Here is a 23,064-nt window from a genome sequence, read left to right as displayed (position 1 = left end):
TAGCGTCAGTTGACCCCTGGCCAGAGCGTCCCCCAGGCCAGGCCATGTGCGTCGTGGGTGAGGGGCTGGCCTCCTCCTCCTCCGCCGCCACCTCCTGCAAGGGTGAAATGTCAGCTCCTCTAAAGAGCTCCCTCCCTCTGAGGACTCTGCTGAATATCTCCCTTTGCTTCAAAGGGGAAGCTCATGCCCTTTTCAACTCTGAAAACTAGTTCTCAGTTCAGTTTAGTCGCTCAGTCATGTCTGACTCTTTGCCACCCTATGGACTGCAGCACTCCAGGCTTCTCTGTCCATCACCAACTCCCAGAGCTTGCTCAAATTCATGTCCGTCGAGTTGGCGATGCCATCCAACCATCTCATTCTCTGTCATCCCCTTCTCCCACCCTCAATCTTTCCCAGCATCAGGGTCTTTTCCAATGAGCCAGCTCTTCGAATCAGATGGCCAAAGTATTGGAGTTTCAGCTTCAGCATCAGTCCTTCCAGTGCATACTCAGGACTGATTTCCTTTACAATTGACTGGTTTGATCTCCTCGCTGTCCAAGGGACTCTCAAGAGTCTTCTCCAACACCACAGTTCAAAAGCATCAATTCTTCAGCGCTTAGCCTTCTTTATGGTCCAGCTCTCACATCCATACATGACTACTGGAAAAACCATAGCTTTGACTAGAAAACTAGTTCTAACAGGACTGTATTATCAATATTAGCAAAAACAACCGTCTTTTCGACCATCCTTAATGGGCATAAACTTTGAACATGTTTATGGCCCAGGGGCAGGGCTGGTACAGGGAGGGGATGAGACACACAAGAGGCCTGTCCCAGATAGAATTTGAAGATGGGATAAAGGTTCATGTGTGGCTCTTGTGTGACTGAGGAAGAGCCTGGGGTGACTGGCAGGACGCGTGTGACTCTGGGTGTGGGCTTCAGATTTGGTGGTAGTCACTTGGTGTGGCCCCTGCATTGGGAGCGCCCCACTTTCAGCCCAAGGGTCCATCCCTATGGCCATCCTCAACCATGGAGGGTGGGGTCATGGGTGTGAGCTGGGTGGGGGCTTTGGACACATATTCTCTGACACATGGGCCACCTTCTGGTGGGGTGTCCTTTCCAGCCCCACCCAGACCCTCTCTGGGGTTGGCCAAGGCCACCTGCCAGACTGCAATGCCCAGCTGCCCAGCTGGTCTCCACTTGGTCCAAGCTGGCCTCCTGCTGCCCCAGTCCGTGATCTCAGCCCCCAGAGGGGATTTGCATTTGCAGCTGGTGGCTGAGCTGGGACAGGGTGCGGGTCTCTTGTCTTCCCACCGGCTCATTTGGATTTCCTACTAGGTTCCTTCTGCTGTTGCTTTTCTCCGCTGCCTTCTCTGTAGCTTCGCGGCTCTGCACACTCCCTGTCTCTCTCTACTGCCACCCAGGCTCCGGGGTCCTCTTGGCATCCCCATAACCTTGGGCATGTTGGCTTCCACATCTCTGGGGCCCACTGTCCAGGAGAGAGTGAAAGCAGGGGGTAGGCTCTTGGTCCAAATAGTTGGCTGTCCCTGTAGGACCCAGTCAGGGTCAGGGCAAGGGACAGTGAGACATCACTAAGGACTTCACGCAGAGGCCTGGGGTGGTGGTGGGGGAACTGGTCCAGAGAGGTGGAGTAGAATGGTCTCGGGCAACTCCCAGACCATCCGTGGGGACAAGGGGCCATTGTGAAGCCCTGGGTGTGGCCCTGGGTCAGTAATAAACCACGTGACTTTGAATAAATCACGTCCCCTCTCTGGGCCTTAGTTTCTTCTCACTTAGGCTACATAAGACCCCTGTGGCCACCTGGTCAGTCCTCTCAAGTGAAAGCGAAAGTGAAGTCGCTCAGTCGTGTCCGACTCTTTGCGACCCCGTGGACTGTAGCCCACCAGGCTCCTCTGTCCATGGGATTTTCCAGGCAAGAATACTGGAGTGGGTTGCCATTTCCTTCTCCAGGGGATCTTCCCAACCCAGGGATCGAACCCAGGTCTCCTGCACTGCAGGCAGACGCTTTAACCTCTGAGCCACCAGGGAAGCCACCCAGTCCTCTCACTCTTATGTTAAGGAGAAATTAAGAGACCGGCTATGTGGTCCAGTGAATAGGACTCCCTTCTCCTAATGCAGTGGATGCAAGTTCGATCCCTGGTCACAGAACTAACATCTCACATGCCGCATGGCGTGGCCAAAAAGAAAAAAAAACATAGAGAGAGACCCAGACTGCCTGGATTTGATCTCAATCACTTGCTTGCCTGTGATGTAAACAAGCCAGTAAACCTCTCTGTGCCTCGATCTCCCTGTGGATGGGATGGAAATGATAGAACAGCTGCCACAGGAGGGAGAAAGTGTAAATACAAATAGAGCAGTTACCATCTTCACTCTGTATTTGTACAGGTGCCTGTTTGCTCTATAAGCGTTCATTATTGTTACTATTCTCAAAAGAATGAAAGAAACTACGGCAGTTCCCTATGTCTGTATAAAGTCTGGATCAGATGCCAGCTGGTCTGGAGGCAGTAGAATGGCTGGATTGACCCCGGGAGAACCTCAGGGTGCAGGAAGGAAGTTGCTTGTTCCCCTCGGCTCCAGACACCCAGAGACACCCACGGCTCCACTGCCACCCCGGGATCCTCCACTACTGACCAGCGTAAGGGGCCTGGCTGGGGTACTGTCTGAGAGGGGCCGGCAAGGGAGAGGAGGGCCAATCTCCCCAGAAGGAGAGAAGCACAACTTGAAAAGCACAAAGACAGCCAAGCCAGCCTTGGACCCCTGGGTCTGGCTCCTCTGGCCCTACTGCTGGCCTTGTGCCCAGAGCCAGGAGGCCTGTCTGGAGGTGGAGCTCCTGGACCCTGTAGCAGAGACACAGGTGGTGCTGGAGCTGGGTAGGGCTCTGTCTTCGGGACCTGGATGGTCTCTATGATGTGGGGAGAAACAGTCTCAGCCGGGGGTGGGCAGGGGCCTCCTGGCTGCTGTTTAACAGGGCTTCCCAGGTGATGCAGTGGTAGAGGATCCGCCTGCCAATGCAGGAGACGCAAGTTTGATCTCTGGGTTGGGAAGATTCCCTGGAGGAGGGCATGGCAACCCACTCCAGTATTCTTAACTGGGAAATCCCATGGACAGAGGAGCCTGGTGGGCTGCAGTCTGTGGGGTGGCAAAGAGTTGGACACGACTGAGCATACACAGCAGTGAAGGATGTGCCACTATGTCCAGGCCAGGAGGCCCTCCCGGGCTGGGAGTGGAGCTCCCACAGTCGGAGCACCTTCTCTGCCAGGCCCTGAGCCACTTCCAAGTGGCTGAGCCAGAACTCGAACCCGGGCGTTAGCCCTGCATCCACTGGTGCCCACCTGGGTGAGATGCTCCATCTGCCTGTGCGTCTGTGGGGCAGGTGCATTTCCAGTGAAGTCAGTGAGGCTCACGCTTCAGGGCCCTCACCTGCCTGGGCCTCTTCCAGGTGCCTCAACTTTTAATTTATTTATTTATGTTTAAAATTCCTTTTATTTATTTGGCCGCACCGTGTGGCTTGCGAGATCTTAATTCCTTGACCAGGAGTTGAACCTGGGCCCTAGCAGTGAAGAGTCGACTCATTGGAAAGGTCCCTGATGCTGGGAGAGATTGAAGGTGAGAGGAAAAGGGGGCAACAGAGGATGAGATGGTTGGATGGCATCACTGACCCGATGGACCTGAGTTTGAGTAAACTCAGGGAGACAATGAAGAATGGGGAAGCCTGGCGTGCTGCAGTCCATGGGGTTGCAGAGTCGGACACCACTGAGCGACTGAACAATAACAGCTAGCAGTGAAAGCACGGAGTCCTAACCATGGGAATTTCCGAAACTTTTTATTTCTAATTAAAATTTTAAAGTAACTTTGTTGAAACCTGATTGACGTACAATAAATGACACATATTTGAAGTGGACAGTTTGGTAGGTTTGACCATGTGTCCACCTGTGCAGCTGTGACCACTATCAAGAGAATGAGTCCATCCTCACCTCCAGAAGGTCTGAACCTAATTCTGTGTTTGTATTTCCAATTCCTTTTCTCAAAGAGAGCCTCGCAGTTGTCAGGTGCTTTAGGCTCCACCAAAATCTGGATTTGCTTCTGTCCTGAGAAGCTCAAATGAGACCAGGCTAGGAGAGCACTTTGAGAATGATGCCAGACTCATCAAAAGTGGATTATCTGCATATTTTTTTCTTCTTTAATTATTTTTTCTATTTATTTATTTTATGTTTAATTGGAGGATAATTGCTTTATAGTGTTGTGTTGGTTTCTACCTTACAACCACGTGTAACAGCCATAAAAATGATTTTTTTGGATGTGGATCTGTTTTTTAAAGTCTTATTGAATTTGTTACACACTCCTTTAGGTGTGGTTTTTTGCCTGTGAGGCATGCGGGATCTCAGCTCCCCTTTCAGTTCAGTTCAGTTCAGTCGCTCAGTCGTGTCTGACTCTTTGCGACCCCATGAATTGCAGCATACCAGGCCTCCCTGTCCGTCACCAACTCCCGGAGTTTACCCAAACTCATGTCCATCAAGTCGGTGATGCCATCCAGCCATCTCATCCTCTGTCATCCCCTTCTCCTCCTGCCCCCAATCCTTCCCAGCATCACGGTCTTTTCCAATGAGTCAACTCTTCACATCAGGTGGCCAAAGTATTGGAGTTTCAGCTTCAACATCAGTCCTTCCAATGAACACCCAGGACTGATCTCCTTTAGGATGGACTGGTTGGATCTCCTTTCAGTCCAAAGGACTCTCAAGAGTCTTCTCCAACACCACAGTTCAAAAGCATCAATTCTTTGGCGCTCAGCTTTCTTCACAGTCCAACTCGCACATACATACATGACCACCGGAAAAACCATAGCCTTGACTAGACAGACCTTACCAGGGTTCAAACCCACACCCTCCTGCATTGGAGCGAGAAATCTTAACCACTGGACCACCGGGAAAGTCCCCTATTTGCACTTAAAATTTAACTCACACACTTTTCCAGCAGAAGATGTGACCAATATCGGATCATTCATTTAAGAAGCATTTACTGAGCGCTTGCTCTGTGCAGCACTTTTCTTAGTCTTGGGTATAAACAGGAGATTTCCTCCTGTTGGGAGTTGGGGGTAGACAGGCAGTTAGGGTGTTTGGAGGGTTGACCTCAGCTTTCAGTGGGGTGTTTAGGTAACATGTCCCCCCCTGTAGTGGCAGCTGAGCCAAAGGTGCCCTCGGGACGTGAAGGTGAGGGAGTGGGCCTCGAGGGTCTCTGAGCAGAGGACAGGACATACGAAGACTCTGGGGTGGGAAGGCCTGGCATGTCCAGCAAAAGCTCAGAGCCGCGAAGGCTGGTGGTGTGGGCTGAGGGACGGACTGAGCTGGGGGGTGGGTGGCCAGATCCTGCGGGAGCCTCTGGGCTGTTGTAGGGGTTTGGACACTTTCAAGGCAGGCAGGTGGGAGCCCCTGGAGGGGGTTTGAGTTTTAATAGCATCACAGTGACTGCTGTGTAGAGAATGGACTCAGAGCAGGGAATTCAGCCAGGGAAGGTGGTAGCTTGAACTGTGGTGGTGGTGGTGGTAGAGGGGAGAAGGGGCTGGATTCCAACCTAGTTTGAAAACAGAGTCATCAGCTTTTGCTGGCAGACTTGTTCATTCATTCAACACAGAGATGCCAGGTCTGGGGATGCAGACCTGAAGGGAGGTGTGGTCCCCTCCTCTGCGATGCTGAGAATCTAGCAGGAAAAGACAGAGACAGAGGTGATGGGCTGCTGACCCTATGAGGGCTGGGCTGGAGCAGCAGGGGAACCGGATACCGGATAGTGACCAAAGGGTCCCCATTGGCTCCCCCACTGCCGACACCATGCCCAACGGCACCGTGCTCAGCCTCGGGGCTCCAGGAACCTCCACCCTGTCTGCCCTCTGTCCTTGAACTGTTGGCAGTGGACTCCTCTCTTGGGCCTGAAGCTCGTTTGATTAACAGGAAGGGAGACTGAGCCCCAGAGAGTTGTGGTCGAGCCAGAGTTCAGGTCTGTACAAGTTCCCAAGTCTGTACAATCTGGACACGTTTGAATGACGAGCCCATGACCATCAGGGCCCAGGTTTTAGACGAGGAGGCCGTGTGAGGGTCCAGAGGGAAGTGAGCCCCCAGAGCTCTTCTGTGGAGCTGCCAGGTTGCAGCCTGGCTCCTCGGCTCCCAGCCCATGACCACTTCTCTGCTGTTCACAGCTGCAGCGTGACTGCCTCTGGTTAGACGTGGAGTAGGACTGTCATGCATCCATTGGACCACCTGCGGAATACCTTTCCCTGGGAAGCTTTGAGAAGGGGTGTGGTGTTGGACTGTGGGCTTAGAGAGACCAGCCCACAGGCAGTGTCTCCAGGGTCTGGACCTCCCCCTCCTTCCCTGACATAGACAGGCTTGTGCTCCCAGGCCAGTGAGTCTTCCTGGCAGACAAGACCTCCTGAGGGCAGCTCTTGATTCAGCCTTGGCAGTGGGGAGAGGTCAGCTGAGGGGCCCGCATGGCCTTGGCCAGGCGTCCTGGTTACCACCCAGGTGGCAGGCAGCTCGTTTGTTTCACTGCCCCCCTGCATCAGCAGCTTCTCACTCTCCACAGGCCTTCTGGCTCAGCCAGGCCCAGAGGACCGGGCTGGCTGGTGACTGTGCCCACAGGTGGAGAAAGGAGGTCATCACTCCAGCTCAAACCCTCTCACCCTCCGTCTCCCCCAGTGCCCTTCTTCATGGTCTAATCCTACCAGTGGTCAGTGCAGCTCAAGGCTCACCTGGCCACCCAGCCTGATCTGGTGCCTCGTCCTCTGAGCACGCGGCGTGGCCCCTCTTGGATGCAGGCACTGGGCTGTCATGTGGCCACACGGGTGTTGAGCTCCTGGAAGGCAGGGAGCCCTTGTCCTGATCTCATTTATGACCAGGGAGGACGTGGGGTCTTGCAGCATCTCCTCTAGGAGGCTGGGCCGGCAGTGAGCACTCGTGTGACCTGGTGATGGTCTAGCAGGAGCCGTGGAGCTATGTCCCGGTCAGGGCCACGGGTTCCCCTCCAGAGACGCTCCTTGCGTCCCCCATGCCCTCTGCTGCCCACAGACAGGACAGACACCCTGTCCAGTCCTGCTCTTTCGTGGAGGTGGTAAGGACCCAGGGAGATGTCTGGAGCCAGGGCCAAGGCAGGGAGGCCCCAGGGGAGGTGAGAGCAGAGGTGGCTGCCAGGCTGCAGCTGGGGAGGCTCCGGTGTGGGGGGTGTTCCAAGCTGTGTGCCCGCCAGCCGGAGACCCATGGCCCTGTCCCCGTGTCCTCAGATTACCATCCCCCAGTGAGGCCTTGGCTCCCTTCTGCTGCCAGGAGACCCCGGGATCTAAGGAGGTTGGGGGGGCGGGAGCCTGCAGAATCATCACCCCAGGTGCCGGGCAGGTGGGCAGAGGTGAGGGCTGGAGTCCCTCGGGCCCTCCCACTGAGAGGCTGCTGTGTCTCTGCAGGTCGGAATGAGCTGATCGCCCGCTACATCAAGCTCCGGACAGGGAAGACCCGCACCAGGAAGCAGGTGGGCCCTGGCGTGGTTGCCCTGGCACCAACGGTGGCTCCCGGGGTGGGCCTGGCCCTCTGCGGGGCCAGGTGTGGGCCCTGGGGGCCAGCTCGGGAGGGGTCCTCCACTGGGTGTGCCCCAGACGGTTGGTTTCCCTGGGGTCCCTGCCACCGTCGCTGGGAGGAGACACCTCCCCGTGCTTCTCCTGGCCAGCAGGAGGACCACACTTCTGTTTAGCTGGGAGGGCAGAACCGAGGGCCTGTCGGTGACAGATCTTTCATTTATTCATTCATTCAGTCAGTCTGTGATGTGGATGGGGGGCTGTGGCGGGTGGAGGGCCGGGGGGAGCCCCGTGGGGAGTGGCCTTCGGGGAGGAGTCAGGAACAGGAGTCCCTTTTCCTGCCTCAGGTGTCCAGCCACATCCAGGTGCTGGCTCGGCGAAAAGCCCGTGAGATCCAGGCCAAGCTAAAGGTAAGAGGGACGGCGGCGGGATTGAGGGCCCAGGGCTCGAGAGGGCTGGCCTCTGGGACTTTGGGCTTTTTTCCCAGGAGGAAATGTCTTCCCGTGGGTTTCGGGGCTGCCCATGGAGCCAGCGGGCTTCATGGTGCTGAGGAAAGTGGGGTTCAGCCTGTAACCTGTCTCCCCCATCCAGCAGAGGACACTGACTGCTGACCGGCAGCTGTGTGTGTGTGAATGGCCAGGTTCAGCATCCTGGGAGGCACAGTCCAGTCTCCTGCTGTGCACTCCTCCGGCCCCAGCTCAGAGGGACAGTGCATGTCCTGAATCCCATAGTTAGGGCAACAAGATTGACGTGCAGATCCCTTTCTTTGAGGACCCCTCAACCCCTTACTGCCTGAGGGTGGCCGGGCCTGGGAGACACTGCTGGGGGGTGGGGTTCCATGCTGGAAGAGGGGCTGGTGGAATTCTTCCCACCCCGCTCTCTGGGACTGGAGGTTCCTGCCCCTCCCTGGATCAGCCAGCCCCACCTTGCAGGCCTGGACAGGTGACTGTGCATGAGGGGACCGGCCCTGGTGGGAGCCCCCTCCCGGTGGGACTCAGGCCTTCCAGCGCCTCTTAGGTGACTACTTCTCCCATGGAGGAGCCAGCATTTGGGCCTTAGACTAGACCAGTAAATCTATGGACATTTAAAAATTTTTTTTAATTTTAATTTTTTGACTGTACTGTGCAGCTTATACGATATTAGCTCCCCGACCAACAATTGAACCTGGGCCCTCGACAGTGAAGGCACAGAGTCCTAACCACTGGACCACCAGGGAACTCCCCACAGACATTTTTTAAAGCAGTGGAAGCCTTTCTGTTTTTGTTCCTAATTGAATTATCACCGATACGATGTCAGAGGAGCTGCTGTGGTCAAAGTTAAGTTGGCGAGGAGCGGGCTAGGGACCCCTCCTCTACGTCCCTCTCAGGCCCCACGACTCTGGAACCTGAAAGCATCTGAGAACCCAGTTTCAAAGCCCCTGGGCTAGAGGCCCACAGAGGACCCCTCTGGACCTGCCGCCCATGACCCTGGCACTGGAGCCTGGAAGGCGTGGGTGGGAGGCCGCAGGAGGCTGCCCCCGCTGCCCATCCGGCTCCATTCCTCCTGCATCAGCCCAGCTGTCCCCGCCCCCCACAGCTGCGGCCCAGCCCTCGCCCCTTTGCCCCCAGGACAGCTGGCTGGCTGCAGCTGCTGGTCCCTCCCTCTCAGGCTGGCACGTGTACCCAGACACCCTCAGCCCTGGTGCCCACTTGCTCCCCACTCTGCTCTCTTGCCGGCCTGTGACTCCCTGGGGCCCAGCAGGGGACCTGATGGAGAGTGGACTGTCTAGGCTTCTATTTAGAGCCGCCGAGGGGAGCTGTTGATTCCTGTGGGCTGTAGAGCCCACGTGCGCTGGAGGGACTGAACTGTCCCTGTCCATAGACTCTGATGAGGGGCTAGGAACAGCCTCAGTGGACCGCCAGACAGTCTTCAAGGGGAGCCACGGGTCCTTTAAGTAATATGCACATTTTCCTGCATATGCACTTTGGGGAGAATGTGGTCTAAGGATTTTACCATATTCTCCGAGGGGTCTGGGGTCCAGGGCAGTTAAGCTCCCGAGTGGGCAGCAAGGTCAGGTGGAAATCTTTGGGTCACTGGCCTGGCTCTGCCCGTGGGCACTTGGCTAGGTCACCCACCTCAAGCTCCAGCCAGCTTCCCTGCCTATAAATGACAGGGTTAATCAAGGTGCTGTCTGAGGTCCCCTCCAACCTCAAAATTCAGTACCAGGTCACTGATGTCACCCCCCTACTCCCCACGATTCCTGTCCCACTTGCTGGTCCCTGGCTATTCATTTAGGCCGGCTATCAGAAAGGAGTACAGGTCACTGACACAGGGCTGGAGCCATCCAGCCTCCCAGTGCCATTGTTAACAGAGGTCTGTGGGCTTCCTGGGGTGCTGCCCCATCCGTGTCCTGGAGGGAGCAAGCCTGGGTGGTGCTTCTGGGACCCCCAGAGTCCTTGGAGAGAGACAGCCTGATGCTTTGGTTAGCAGAGACCGCATCAGAGCAGGGCCCAAGTTTGGCCCCAAAAGAACAGTGGGCTGGGGTGCCCAATGCTCAGCGTGGCATCTTGCACCCTCTGTGCTGAAGATGGGGTGCCCTCAGGTCCTGACCTGCCCCCTCCTTGGTCTGCTCAGCCCCTGGGCCTGCAGAGGTCAGAGGTCACAGATGTCCTGTCCTGGACCCACTTCGCAGGGGAGACCATCCTGTGACCCCTGTCAACACCCGGGTCCCCTAAATTCTCTGAGCCTCAGTTTATCTTAGAATGGGGGTATGACAAGTCCTGCCAGCCTCACAGGGGTCCTGTGATGTTCAGAGACAAAGTGAGACAGAGTTCTTTACTTTCTGGGGGCTGTCTGGTGCCCTGTGACTGTAAGGGTCGCTGAGAGGCTGGGTGGAAGGGCCTGGCCCCGCACTGTGTCTCACAGGATGCCAGGCTCACCACTTGAACCTTTGCTGTAATGCCACCCACCCGGCGAGTGAAGTCACAGCAAACCCAGCTGTGAGCTGCAAGGCCCTCCCTCAGCAATCCGCTTGCTTATCATTCAGAACAGATTTGGGTCCATCAAGTTGGTGATTAAATAAAGGGCCCACGTATTTTTCCCATTTAAAAATAATCCATCATAAAGATACAGGGTTTCTAATTACAGCTCTGGAGTTGACAACCCAACATTTTAGCCCCAGTAATGCTGCTTGCACCAGACCACTGTCTGTATGTACGGTCTTATTTCTGATCCATATGGACTTTTTGGAATACAGGATGTTGTCTTATTGCTTTAGAGGCCCTTCAGGGTTGGGGAGCTCAGGATGGGGACCATTGGCTTAGACAAGTATTAACAAGGATTTATTATAAGCAGATGATACTGCTGATTCATTCAGAGCCTATGCTGGCTGAGCCCATTTTTTTTTGGGGGGGGACGAGTCTTTGGACTACAGAGGACAGACAGCCACATTCTGACACATAGAAGGCTCAGGAACCATGGGTGCCCGTGGTACAGTTGATACCCATAGGCGAGGTCTGAGACGGGGACCACAGGAGACTGGCTCTTGTCACTGTCCATGTGACCAGAGATGACTCTGCTGAGCATATTCCTGCATCTGCTCCTGTGAGCCAGGTGGGGTCCCAGGCACCCTTGGTGTGGAGGTGAGCGAGGCCTGGGTGGTCTCTGTTCGCAGGTGTCCCTTAGGTTGGCAACAGGAGAGCTGTGGTCTGGCAGGTGACCTTCAAATTCTCTTTATTTTTTTTTGAACTTTAAACTTTTTATTTTGTATTGGGGTATAACTGATTAACAATGTTCTAGTAGTTTTAGGTGGACAGGGAAGGGACTCAGCCTTACATATGTATGTATCCGTTCTCCCCCAAACCCCCCTCCCATCCAGGCTGGCACATAACATTGAGCAGAGTTCCCTGTGTTATACAGTAGGTCCTTGTTGGTTATCCATTTTGAATACATCAGTGTGTACCTGTCCATCCCAAACTCCCTAACTATCTCTTCCCCCTGGCAACCGTAAGTTTGTTTTCTATGAGTCTCTTTCTGTTTTGTAAGTAGGTTCATTTGTATCATTTCTTTTTAGATTCCACACATAAGGGATGTCATACAATATTTCTCCTCTGTCTGATTTCACTCAGTATGATACTCTCTAGGTCCATCCATTGTTGCTGCAAATGGCATTATTTCATTCTTTTTAATGGCCGAGTAATATTCCATTGCATATATGTACTGCATCTTCTTTATCCATTCCTCTGCTGATGGACATTGAGGCTGCTTTCATGTCTTGGCTATTGTAAACAGTGCTGCAATGAACACTGGGGTGCATGTATCCTTTCGGATCATGTTTTTCTCTGGCTATGGGCCCGGGAGTGGGTCAAAGTCTCTTTAAATGCTAGTGTGACAGGCAGGACAAGTGTCCCCTTTGACAGATGAGGAAAGGGATCAGAGCCACCCAGTGACTTACTCAGAGTCACAGGGAAGGTTCACAGCCCTGCAGGAGTGGGAGCTCGGTCCCGGGGCCTCTCTTGGCCTGCCACGGTGCTCGTGCTGAGGCCTCCCCCCCAATGTCTCCCCAGGATCAGGCAGCTAAGGACAAGGCCCTGCAGAGCATGGCTGCCATGTCGTCCGCCCAGATCATCTCCGCCGCAGCCTTCCACAGTAAAATGACCCTCACCCGGGGCCCAGGCTACCCAGCGGTCTCAGGGGTAAGTGGAGCTGCCTGCAGCTGGAGGCTGGACCGCCCTGTCCTTCTCCCTCCTCCCCCTTCTGAGGAGACACGGCGCTGGCCACACCAGAGTCCTCACCTGAGTCTTCTCAGGGAAGGAGGGACCAAGGACGGAGGGCCGTGCAGGCGTTGGAACTGCCCTCTGGGGACCTTGGCGGGGACAGAGGGTGAAGCCATGCCATCAGATGGCCGGCCCGGGGGCTCTGCAGAGTTGGCCCGGTTTCCTAGTGGCACTAGTGATAAAGAACCCGCCTGCCAAAGCAGGAGACATGAGAGACCTGGGTTCGATCCCTGGGTGGGGAAGATCCCCTGGAGAAGGGCATGGCAGCCCACTCCAGTACTCTTGCCCAGAGCATCCCATGGACAGAGGAGCCTGGTGGGCTACAGTTCATAGGATAGTAAAGAGTGGGATGCGACTGAAGCAGCTTAACACACACATGCAGAAGAGGCAGCTGAGGCCCCAGGCTTTGGTGCAGCACTGGCCAGTCCCCAGTAACCCCCGCCCCCACTTGGCCTTATCCCCTTCTGCCCCTCAGGTGTTCCTCCCAGGTGGAGGCTGATGTCCAAGGACAAACTCCTCTTGAATGTGAACTTCTTGGCCTGAGAAAGGGTCTCTCGGCCGCTCTAAGAACAGTCTAGAAAGGCCCCTCCTTCCCAGGGCTTTTCCTGGCCATCGGGACTAATGCACCACCCCAGGCCCGAGAACAAGGGGCAGTCCGGCGAGCCTCTCGTCCAGCAGGGCATTGAGTAGATAGGACGACGGGACTTGAGGTGTGCCCACGTGACTTTGGGGCGCTCAGATCTAAGCAGGATGTTGGGGGCCGTGGACTGTGGGGGCCATGCTTGCCACCGTCACAGAGGACTTGTCTCTGAGAGAGGAGACAGGAGGAGCCATGTCTGTGAGCCTGGGGGCTTCTCCTAGGAGCCCCTCATTGGGGGGGCATTCCAGGGGCTGGGCTTCCTGGATGCATTCTCTAGGAGGCCACGCTGCCTTGATGGAATCAGGGGTGTTAACACCCTCCCCAGCCCCCGGGCTCAGGCTCCAGCCTCCCTTCCAGCTCTGAGGCCCCCTGCCATGTCTGACTCCATGCCGCCCGCTGTGCCCCCAGGGCTCTGCTGACCCTGTGCTTTTACCTCCTCAGTTTTGGCAAGGAGCTCTGCCGGGCCAAGCCGGAACGTCCCATGAGTGAGTATGGCCTCTGATTACACCCTAGGTTGCACTTGAGCCTGTGAACCATTCTGTTGACCCCAGCCACAGGGTGGGCAGGCCACAGGGTGGAGTCAGCCTTTCTGGATGGCCCTGTGCTTACGGATGGGGCACCTGGGTGGCATTTGGCAAAGCCCCGGTCTATCCTGGGTGGGGCAGGGCCTGAGCTCAGGACCTGAGGGAAGGAGCCTGGCCTGAGTAGGAGGGAGGAAGTGATGGGTTTGCCCAACAGACATGCTGCTTCCGTGGGCCAGCCAGAATCCAGAGGGAGCAGGATTCCCCAACCGAGAGTCCCCAACCCCCCGGGCTGCCTCACAGACAGTGCTGGGGCCTGACCGAAGCTCCATGGCTGCCCCGGGCTCATGTGTCCTCTCTTGTCTCCCGCAGTGTGAAACCTTTCTCCCAGCAAACCTACACTGTCCAGCCGTCACTGCCTCTGCCAGGTGGGTGGGCAGGGTCTGACTCCCTCCTGTGTCACACCCTGCGGCTCCTGCCCTGGTCCCAGGCCCCGACAGCTGGGCGCTCACGCCCCCTTAGACGCCATCCTGGTGCGTGCTCAGACCGCGCACCCTGTCTCCTGATTGCACCCCGATCCAGAGCCAAGACACCTGTGTGCCTGGGGCTGCCCATCCTCCCCAGAGAGGCTCAGGGCTGGCAGCATGCGCACGGCTCACGGGGCGTGGTGGGCATGGTGCTGCTCCACCTGCATGTCTGTCCCGTCCAGCCTGGCTCTTGGGCTGGCCTGGCTCTTGGGCTGGCCTCCCTCTGGGACACTGTAACCCTCTCCTTTGAGACGGGGTTCCCGCAGAGCCTGGCATTCCAGCCTGGAGCCCCTGGTCAGCAGAGGGAAGGCTCCTGAGGCAGGGCAGATGGGCGGCACCCTGGCTGCTCACGTGACCAGCTCTGTCCCTGCCTCTTTCTCAGGAGGGTCCCTCCACCTGCCCCTCTGCAGGGCAAGACGGGATCCTCGCCCTCAGCTACCTTTCCTGGTTTGGGACTGGCTCCTGCCTGCACGCTGGCCTGGCTTTTCCTGCTCTGAGAGGAGCCCTGCTGCCCTCCTAGGTTCTTGACAGCTGCTTGGGGCCACCCCCCACCCCCCCAACCTGTGCTCTGCCCTTTCTGCCCATCAGCTTCTCTCAGGCCCTCCTCGATCCTGGGTCACTGCTGTAGTCTCTTGACCAGCTTCCCCATCTGCATCCACATCCTTGCTCTTCCACCCCGTAACTCACCCATCATCTTTGTAAAGCGTCTTTCTCACCACGCTGCTTCCAGCTGAGACTCCATTAGAGGCTCCCCGGTGATTGTCACTCTCCATGCACCTGGGCACCATCCCAGGCTGGTGTCTGTGTCTGTCCTCCGTGTGTTGGGCCACGTCCAGTGTGCACCGGGCAGGACTCAGGAAGCTGCCCTTGGACATATGAATGAGGGATTCAGCTCACATGTCCAGTGTGTGAGCTGGTGTGTCCAGTGTGGTCCTCTGCCATCCCTTCTCTGTCTCCTCCCCGGGCTCCTGACCTACCTGCCTCGGCTGCCCTCTCGTCCTGTCTGTCACCAAGTCCTGGAGTCTTGCTCCCTCCATGTCCCTCCTGTGTCTGCTCCTCTTCACTGCCCTCTTCTTTTCCCCTCTTGAGAAGAGCCCATGAAGCCTGCGTTTCTGGCCAGCCTCGCCCCTGCCCAGTTCTTCCTCCACGAGGAACAAGATGTGCAGAAATGCTCGGCCAGTTGCTCCTCGGCCCTGGTTAGAATCCTCCGTCACCCTCCTGAGCTCAGGCTGAAACCTGTACCCCTCACCCAGCAGCCAGGCTCCAACTCTCCAGCCTTGTTTCCAGCCTCAACACAAACCTGCTGGATGGAGCCCCCCAGCCCACTGAGCGTCCGACAGCCCCGTGCCTTCTGCCTGGAGACCCTGTCTCCACTGCTGTCTCCTGCTCCTGCCACATCACTTCTTTTAATTTTTTTATTATTAAATTTATTTTTAATTGGAGGATAATTGCCTTACGATGTTGTGTTAGTTTCTGCTGTACAACAACGTGAATCAACCATAAGTATACATATATCCCCTGCCACTTGAGCCTCCTTCCCACTCCCCTGCATAACCTCTTTCAATATCACCTGCGGAAAGCCTTTCTGACCACCTTCACGGTGGACCAGGAGCTCCCCCTACAGCGCTCAGTGCCCTCCTGTCAGTTTTCTTAATCGCAAACCTGCATCCACTTCTGGGCCGGACGCTGTCCCAGGGGCTGGGCAGAAACTTGTGTCATTGTAGTCATTTGTCCAGTTATCTCCCTGGCTGGATCTGAAGCCCCTCCAGGGCAAGAACCAAGCAGTGCCTGCCCTGAAAGCCCTGGGTCTAGTAGGCATTCCACTCGCCCCCTGCCCCCAACCACCCCCGTCCCTTGCCTCCCCACCCCCCAGACCTGTCCCTGGCCAGCATCTTTTCCCTTGAGAGCCGTCCTGTGCCCAGAGGGGACTGAACTGTCAGGGCTGAGCTCCCTGCCAGGACTGCCCCTGGACTGCTGGCCAGTGCTTTGCCTCCATCCCCACCCCTGCTGGGAGGCACACAGCAGGTCCCCCAGCCAGGTTCCAATGGGTCTGGGGGTCTGGGGGAGGCTGGTGTGGGGAGGCCGTGTGGGCCGGCTCCCATGTGCTGTCCACTGTGTGCAGGGTTCGAGTCTCCGGCAGGACCTGCCCCGTCGCCCTCTGCGCCCCCTGCGCCCCCGTGGCAGGGCCGCAGCGTGGCCAGCTCCAAGCTCTGGATGTTGGAGTTCTCTGCCTTCTTGGAGCGGCAGCAGGACCCCGATACGGTAGGTCCTGGCTTTCGCCAGCTGCATTTTTTCCCGCCCCGTCCTCATTCCTGGAGGGTGCTGCTCCCCAGCCTCCTCCAGCTCCTATTTTACCTGCTCTGGCTTTCTCTCCCTGCCCTCTGCCCCACTCCACCTTGGGACTGAATTTAGGTTCCCTGTTCCTTCTCATCCTCTCCTGGTTCACCCGTCCTCCTCCTGACTTCTTTCTCACTGGACCTTGCGTCTCTCCCTTCCCTAAGCCCTCCCCTGGTCTCTGTGTCCCATCCTAGCCCCCAGTCCCTTCATATCCTCCTTCATCCACCCCTACCTTGTCCCCTTCTGTGTCTCCATCCTGGGTGACCAGCGTCACCTGCAGAGTTCAGAGTAGCACCTGGCCAGGTGGACAGGAAGCCAGAGCCGGGGAAACTTCACTGATCATTTCAGTTTAACATTTTTTTTCTTAAATGCTAAGATTTCTCAATATTTCCTTATTTTTATCCTAATTTATTTTAAATTGGAGGATAATTGCTTTACAAAGTTGTTTTGGTTTCTGCCATACAACAACGTGGATCAGCCCATATGTATGCACATATCCCCTCCCCTCCTGAGCCTCCCTCCTACACTCTCCCTCTCCCAGTTTGACATTTAGAAGCTTATTTTTCAGGTGAGGAACTCGTTAGTCAGACAAACCCTTCCTTGGAAGCCTAGCGTTTATTGTGAAAGAAGTGGATTTTCTTGGGTTGCAGCAAGGGATTCCCAGCCCCTCCACCATCACTCCAAGTGGGGAAAGCACCCCTTTTCTGGTTCAGTGGTCTTCCGTCACAGATGAGATCGAGGGGGTCCAAAGATAGAAATGACTCACCTAAGGATGTCCAGTGACCGAGTCACGACTCAGAATAGTGCAAATAGGACCAACACGTGCTGAGCCCCTGTGGGGGGCTGCCCCGCCCCAGGTGCGGGATGCCTGTTTACTCTGCTTTGCATTCAGCCCTTCTTCCTGCTCCATGTTACCAGGGGGGAAACTGAGGCCCTGCCGTGGCGTCCCTGGCTGGGCTCAGAGCTCCAGGGCTGGTCCGTCCGCCCTGCGGCCCCTCAGACCAGCTCTTCTGTGCCCACAGTACAACAAGCACCTGTTCGTGCACATCGGCCAGTCAAGCCCCAGCTATAGCGACCCCTACCTCGAAGCCGTGGACATCCACCAGATCTACGACAAGTTCCCTGAGAAGAAGGGCGGCCTCAAGGAGCTCTTTGAACGTGGACCCTCCAACGCCTTTTTCCTCGTGAAGTTCTGGGTAAGTCCCTGGTGACCTCCTCCTTCCTGCCCCAGCTCATCGATGACCATCACTTGGCCCCTGGCTCAGCTGCCCCGAGGGTGAAGCCTGACCAGGGAGGCCTGGCTGGCAGGAGGCACTGATGGGAACGCTGCCCTGGTCAGGGGAGATAGCAGCGTGGGGGCCCTTCTCACCAGCACCTGCCTTCTTCCAGTTGGAGATAATATTCTGTGTTCTTCTATCCAGCCTCCAGATGAGAACCACTCTAGACCCCCATTTCACAGATGGGGAAACTGAGGTATGGAGTCAGCAAGGGGCTGGCTCTGAGACCCCCAGCCCCAGCGAGCCTGGCTCCTGCAGTCCTTCTTGTGATGGGCATACTGGGGAAGGTCAGGGCCATCGGGAGAAGGTCACCCTCATCGTGTTGCTTTTATTAGCATATTTCTTCTTCACTGGGCTTCCCAGGTGGCACTAGTGGTAAAGAACTTGCCTGCCAAAGCAGGAGACGTAAGAGATGCAGGTTCAGTCCCTGGGTTGGAAAGATCCCCTGAAGGAGGAAATGGCAACCCACTCCAGTATTCTTGCCTGGAGAATCCCATGGACGGAGGAGCCTGGCCGGCTTACAGTCCATGCAGTTGCAGAGTCGGACACGACTGAGTGACTGAGCATGCATACACGTGCATGCATCCTTGCCACCCTACTGAAGGGAGGTACAGTTGACAGCCTCGGTCCCTAGAGGGGAAACTGGGGCACAGAGAGATGAAATGACCTGCCAGGGCCACCCAGTTGGTAGTGGCAGAACCAGCGTTCAGACCCAGCTCTGGGAGTGTGCTTGTAACCATCGCCCTACATTTCCTGCTTTGCCAGGTGCCTAGTGCCTCCCGCAGGGCCCTGGTGCTCCCCCTCTGCTGGTGGAGAAGGCTCTGGATTGCCTAAAAAGGGACCCTAGCCCCTAAGCCAGGGTAGGAAGAGAGCAGACTTAGATGGGCATTCAGGGTCATTTTCTAGAGCCCAGACTTCACTGCCAGGAGATGGTCAGGATGATGATCTCCATCCTGCCTGGAGATCAGAGCTGGCAGGAGTAGGGGAAGAGCCAGAGCATCCTTCCCCAGTCTGGCCCGTGGCCCTGGTCCTCTCCTTCCTTTTGACTCTGGGGGGGCTGAGGCCGGGGATGATGAGAGAAAAGGAGGTGGGGGCAGAGGTGCCAAGAAGCATGAACGGGCAAGTTCCACACTGGCCTCAGTGCCCCATCCATGGGCTGTGCACACAGCCTGTGCTGTGTGGACCCAACAGGAGCTCGTGTTCTCAGCGCCCTGGGGCGGTCACCACATGGGACTGGGGGCGGGCTACCAGCGAGCCCTCCAGCATGTAAGGAGAGCCAGGCGGGCAGTGGAGGGCCTGGCTGGAGAGTTGCATTCCCAGGAGTCTTGGCTCCACTGGGCCCTGTTTCTCCACCTGCAGAGTCAGCAGTTGGTTCTTGAGGGCATGTGAGAGGCTGTGTGTTTGAAGACCCTGGCGTGTGCGGTCAGCTAACGGTGAAGGGGGCCATGTGCCTGCCTCCTGTCCCCAGCCTGAGCCCCGATGGCCAGAGACTTGGGCAGGGTGAGGGCGGGTGAAATCGGAGCTGAGGACAGGGCAGCAGGCCGGGGAGGTGGGGGGGGGCATGTCGGTGGCCAGGACACCTCAGTCGCCATCTGGCCCCTCTCCTCCTGTGTGGGGAAGGCAGAGGTGCCAGGGAAGGTCAGACCTGTGATGTGGGGAAGGCAGTTCTCCTGCTTGCTAACCATGGGACTTGGGGTCCTCCCGGGCAGCCCCAGACTCCAGCCATCCAGAACCCTCTTCTCCTGCGCCCTGGCCTGGAGCTGGCGTGAGACGGGCCACACATTTAGGCAGGGACACGGCTGAGCAAGGACATGGTGAACCCCCTCCCCGTCCCCAGCCTCCTTTTTCTTGCCTGGTGGTTTTCTCATCCAGCCCCAGGCCCTGGTCATGCAGGCTGCGAGGTGGGTCAGAGGGTGCTTGGAGTGGGAGAAGGGGGGACTCTGATGTCCTCAGCTTGGCCTCCCAGCCCCTCCTGCTGAGTTACTGCCCTCACTGGTGGGGGTAAGGAGTGAGTGGTCAGCTCGTGTCCTCCGGGGCTCATCGGTTCCAGCTGGCAGGGGCATCGGCACAGGAGGGGTTGGGGGGTCAAGCTGGGCCCCGTGCATGTGAGATGCAGCGGCCGAGAGGCCAGCGCCCCGCCCTCCTCCCCTAGGATCTGTGAGATCAGCAGAGTCCTCCTCTGTCCGTCGGCGGAGGGAGAGGGGCCTCCTGGACCCTGATGGCCATTAACTCCAGATTGAAAAGGCCGGGCTGAGCTGGCAGGGAGGACAGGGCCCCAGCCCCTCCTCTGTCGCAGGGCCCTGTCTCCCGGGCACATACCAGCGCGTGACAATGAATCTGAGCCCCCAGCCCCCTTGCCCGGCTGTCTCGGCTCATCTGTCAGCCATCCGATCCCCCACACCTGTTCTGGGCACAGCCTTCGAGCTGCCCACCGTGCCGTGGCTATGAATAGGGTGGGGGAGGGGAGCGAGGGGGCGCTCGGGGTGGGGGGTGGGCGCCTCTCAGGGTAACGGGGGTGAGGGGGACAGCTCTGCTCTCAGGCTGAGAAGGTGGAGACTCGAAGCTTGTGTGGGTGCGGTGCTCAGAGTGGGGGTACACGGTGGGCAGGAAACCCTGCGGTGGGGCTGTCGAGGAAGTGGGGTCGTAGTTAGGATGTCACGGAGAATACTGTGTGGCTGTCGCCAGCTGGGGTCCCCAGGGGTAGATTCTGGGGCAGACTCTGGACCTTCACTTGTGGGACTTTTCTTTTTGCATGTTGGGTCTTAGTTCTCTGACCAGGGATCGAACCCGGGCCCTCTGCAGTGGAAGCACAGAGTCCTAACCCCTGGACCGCCAGGGAAGTCCCTGTGGAATTCTATCTCTGCTCCATCTCCTCTCCCTCTCAACTGCCAGCTCACCTGTTCTCGCTGCTCCCCACCACCCCCCAAGTCACACACACACTCCTTGAGGGCAGAGACTATGTTGCAGCCTCTCCCCCTCCTCCCCGGCTGTTCTGGGCTGGACAGGATGCATGGGTGACTGAAAGGCCAGGCGAGTGGGAGGTGATGCCAGAAGGCCCGGGAGCGTCTTTGGGCTGGGGTGGGGCTGTGGTTCTGAGGACTGGCAGGTGCAGGAAGCGTGGGTCCCCCCCTTGTGACTACAGGACCACTTCTTGCTCAGAGCCACCGTGAGGGGCCTGGCTCAAACAGTCATGTGCCACCCTCTGTTGAAGGCACACACCCTGTGCCTGGCCGAGCCCTGGGAGAGCTTGGTTCCTGCCTCCAGGGTCTTCACCGTCCAGAAGGGGCAGGGCCAGGCCCTGCCAGCCTGGTGGTGTTCCCATTTTAAAGGGATTCTGCAAGAGGGTTGTCAAGACCTCTCAGAGCAGTTAGAGGAGGGGCCTAGCGGAAGGGGGCTGGTGTTGGGGAGACTGGTCTGGAGGCAGAACTGAGATGCAGAAGTCTAGGGTGGCTGGGCTCACGGGGCCAGAGATGGCCAGGGGCCAGCCCCCAGAGCCATTGCTGAAAGGTACCGGCAGGGTCTCGTTGTGCTGAAGGCCAGTGTGGGGTCACGTCTGCTGGGCGGCTGGTACTTGGTGGGCAGCAGGGGCAGGCTCTTGCCACCCTTTCTGTCCCACAGCCTGACTTTACCCCAGGCCTGTGTGTGAACGGACTGGGAAGCTTTCTGAGGTCCTACATCCATGTTCTCTCTGAGCACCCCACCTCAATGGTGTCCTGGCCCTGGGACCTGGGCCGTGACCCCAAACAGCGCCCCTCTGAGTTACCGCCCTGCCCTCGCCCTTGTCTCCCTCCAGGCAGACCTCAACACCAACATGGAGGACGAGGGCAGCTCCTTCTATGGGGTGTCCAGCCAGTACGAGAGCCCCGAGAACATGATCATCACCTGTTCCACCAAGGTGTGCTCCTTCGGCAAGCAGGTGGTGGAGAAAGTGGAGGTAGGCCATGCTGCCCACTTGGGCTCCGGCCCCTCATGCGCACACACACACACACACCCCCTGCCAGCTTGAGCTTCTCACCTCTTTCCCCAGATTTGTCTGAATTAAGGCAGTCTCACCCTCACTGTCCTTTTCACTGACAACCTACCTCACGCACAACACGAGCCGGGGGGGTGAGAGGCCAGCCCCCCCCCATCCTGGTGGTTCTCACTGGCTGTACATCAGGCTGTACAGGGGCCAACACCCTGGCACTGAGTCCCCCACAGTGCTTAACCCCAGACCTCTCCCACCTGCGCATGGTGTCTGGGTAAGTCGCAGTCTCTGAAAAGCTCTTAGAGTTATCTCCAGTGAAGCTTTAGTTTGAGATAATTGTGATCCGCGTGCAACTGTAATCCCTTTGCTAGCCCCCCTCTTGCCTACTAGAGTGGACAGAGCATTAGCCCCCTAAAGCTGACTCTGATGTAGCCCACACGCTCAGCTGTGTGCCTGTGCGTGCACAGATGTGTAGATGCACATACGTGACGGATCCGTGGCCACAAGGTCCCTGTGACCCTGCCCCTGTGTGCGGCCAGAACTGAGCTGTCACTCTGTCCCCACCTCCACGTCTTTAAGCTCCTCCCTCAGATACCCGGTGGGTGTCCGGGTTGCCGGGGGAGGCGGGGGTCTGTCTCCCCGGGACCCCAGGGGTCAGCCCCACCTTCCCACTTAAGCCCTAGTGTGTCGTGGACCTTCCTCAGGGAGCTGTCGGGCTGGAGGTGGGCAGCGGCCTTCTAAGCTGCGCTGTCCCCGGCCCTGCAGACCGAGTACGCGCGCTATGAGAACGGCCACTACTCCTATCGCATCCACCGCTCCCCGCTCTGTGAGTACATGATCAACTTCATCCACAAGCTGAAGCACCTGCCTGAGAAGTACATGATGAACAGTGTGCTGGAGAACTTCACCATCCTGCAGGTGTGTGTGTGCGTGTGTGTGTGCAGGTAGGGGCAGATGTGTGTGTGCAGGTGTGAGGGGAAGATGGGAAGGCAGGTGTGGGGGGACAGGTGTGGGGGAACAGATGTGTATATGTACAGATGTGGGAAGGCAGGTGTGTGTGTTGGGAAACAGGTGTGAAGGCAGATGTGTTTGTGGGGACAGATGTGTGTGCAGGTGTGAATACAGGTGTGGAGGGGACGTGTGTGGTATGTGCAGGTGTGAAGGCAGGTGTAGGGGGAAGGCAGATGGTGTGTGCAGGTGTGGGGGGACAGGTGTGTGTGTGGGAGCAGGTGGAAAGGCAGATGTGTGTGGGGGGGACAGGTGTGAAGGCAGGTGTGAAGACAGGTGTGGGGGAACAGATGTGTGTGTGTGTGTGTGTGTGTGTGTGTGTGGCGAGGTGGGAAGGCAGGTGTATGTGTGTGGGGACTGGTGTGAAGACAGGTATGTGTGCAGGGACGGGTGTGTGTGCAGGTATGGGGGACAGGTGTGTGATGTGTGTAGGTATGGGGGGACAGGTGTGCTTGTGTGGGGAAGGTGTGTGGTGTGTGCAG

At 57.3% G+C, this 23,064-nt stretch overlaps 1 protein-coding gene across 2 annotated transcripts in view; it reads left to right on the top strand.

Moving 5' to 3' along the window:
• The window catches only part of TEAD4 (TEA domain transcription factor 4), a 67,317-nt gene that overhangs the window by 38,262 nt on the left and 5,991 nt on the right, over window positions 1-23,064 (top strand). For both annotated transcript variants that reach the window (XM_081593907.1, XM_081593908.1), the window contains exons 3-11: window positions 7,444-7,508; window positions 7,899-7,961; window positions 12,096-12,224; window positions 13,387-13,430; window positions 13,839-13,894; window positions 16,116-16,255; window positions 17,353-17,526; window positions 21,401-21,541; window positions 22,340-22,492. In XM_081593907.1, the coding sequence (XP_081450033.1) occupies window positions 7,444-7,508; window positions 7,899-7,961; window positions 12,096-12,224; window positions 13,387-13,430; window positions 13,839-13,894; window positions 16,116-16,255; window positions 17,353-17,526; window positions 21,401-21,541; window positions 22,340-22,492 (965 nt within the window). The remainder of the gene's footprint in view (window positions 1-7,443; window positions 7,509-7,898; window positions 7,962-12,095; window positions 12,225-13,386; window positions 13,431-13,838; window positions 13,895-16,115; window positions 16,256-17,352; window positions 17,527-21,400; window positions 21,542-22,339; window positions 22,493-23,064) is intronic.

Source organism: Giraffa tippelskirchi, chromosome 4 (assembly GCF_054371585.1).
Source record: "Giraffa tippelskirchi isolate mGirTip1 chromosome 4, T2T-mGirTip1v1.2.pri, whole genome shotgun sequence".
Taxonomy (NCBI): Eukaryota; Metazoa; Chordata; class Mammalia; order Artiodactyla; family Giraffidae; genus Giraffa; species Giraffa tippelskirchi.
The sequence above is the reverse complement of the archived record's forward strand: the minus strand, read 5'-3'. Positions and strand labels throughout refer to the sequence as shown.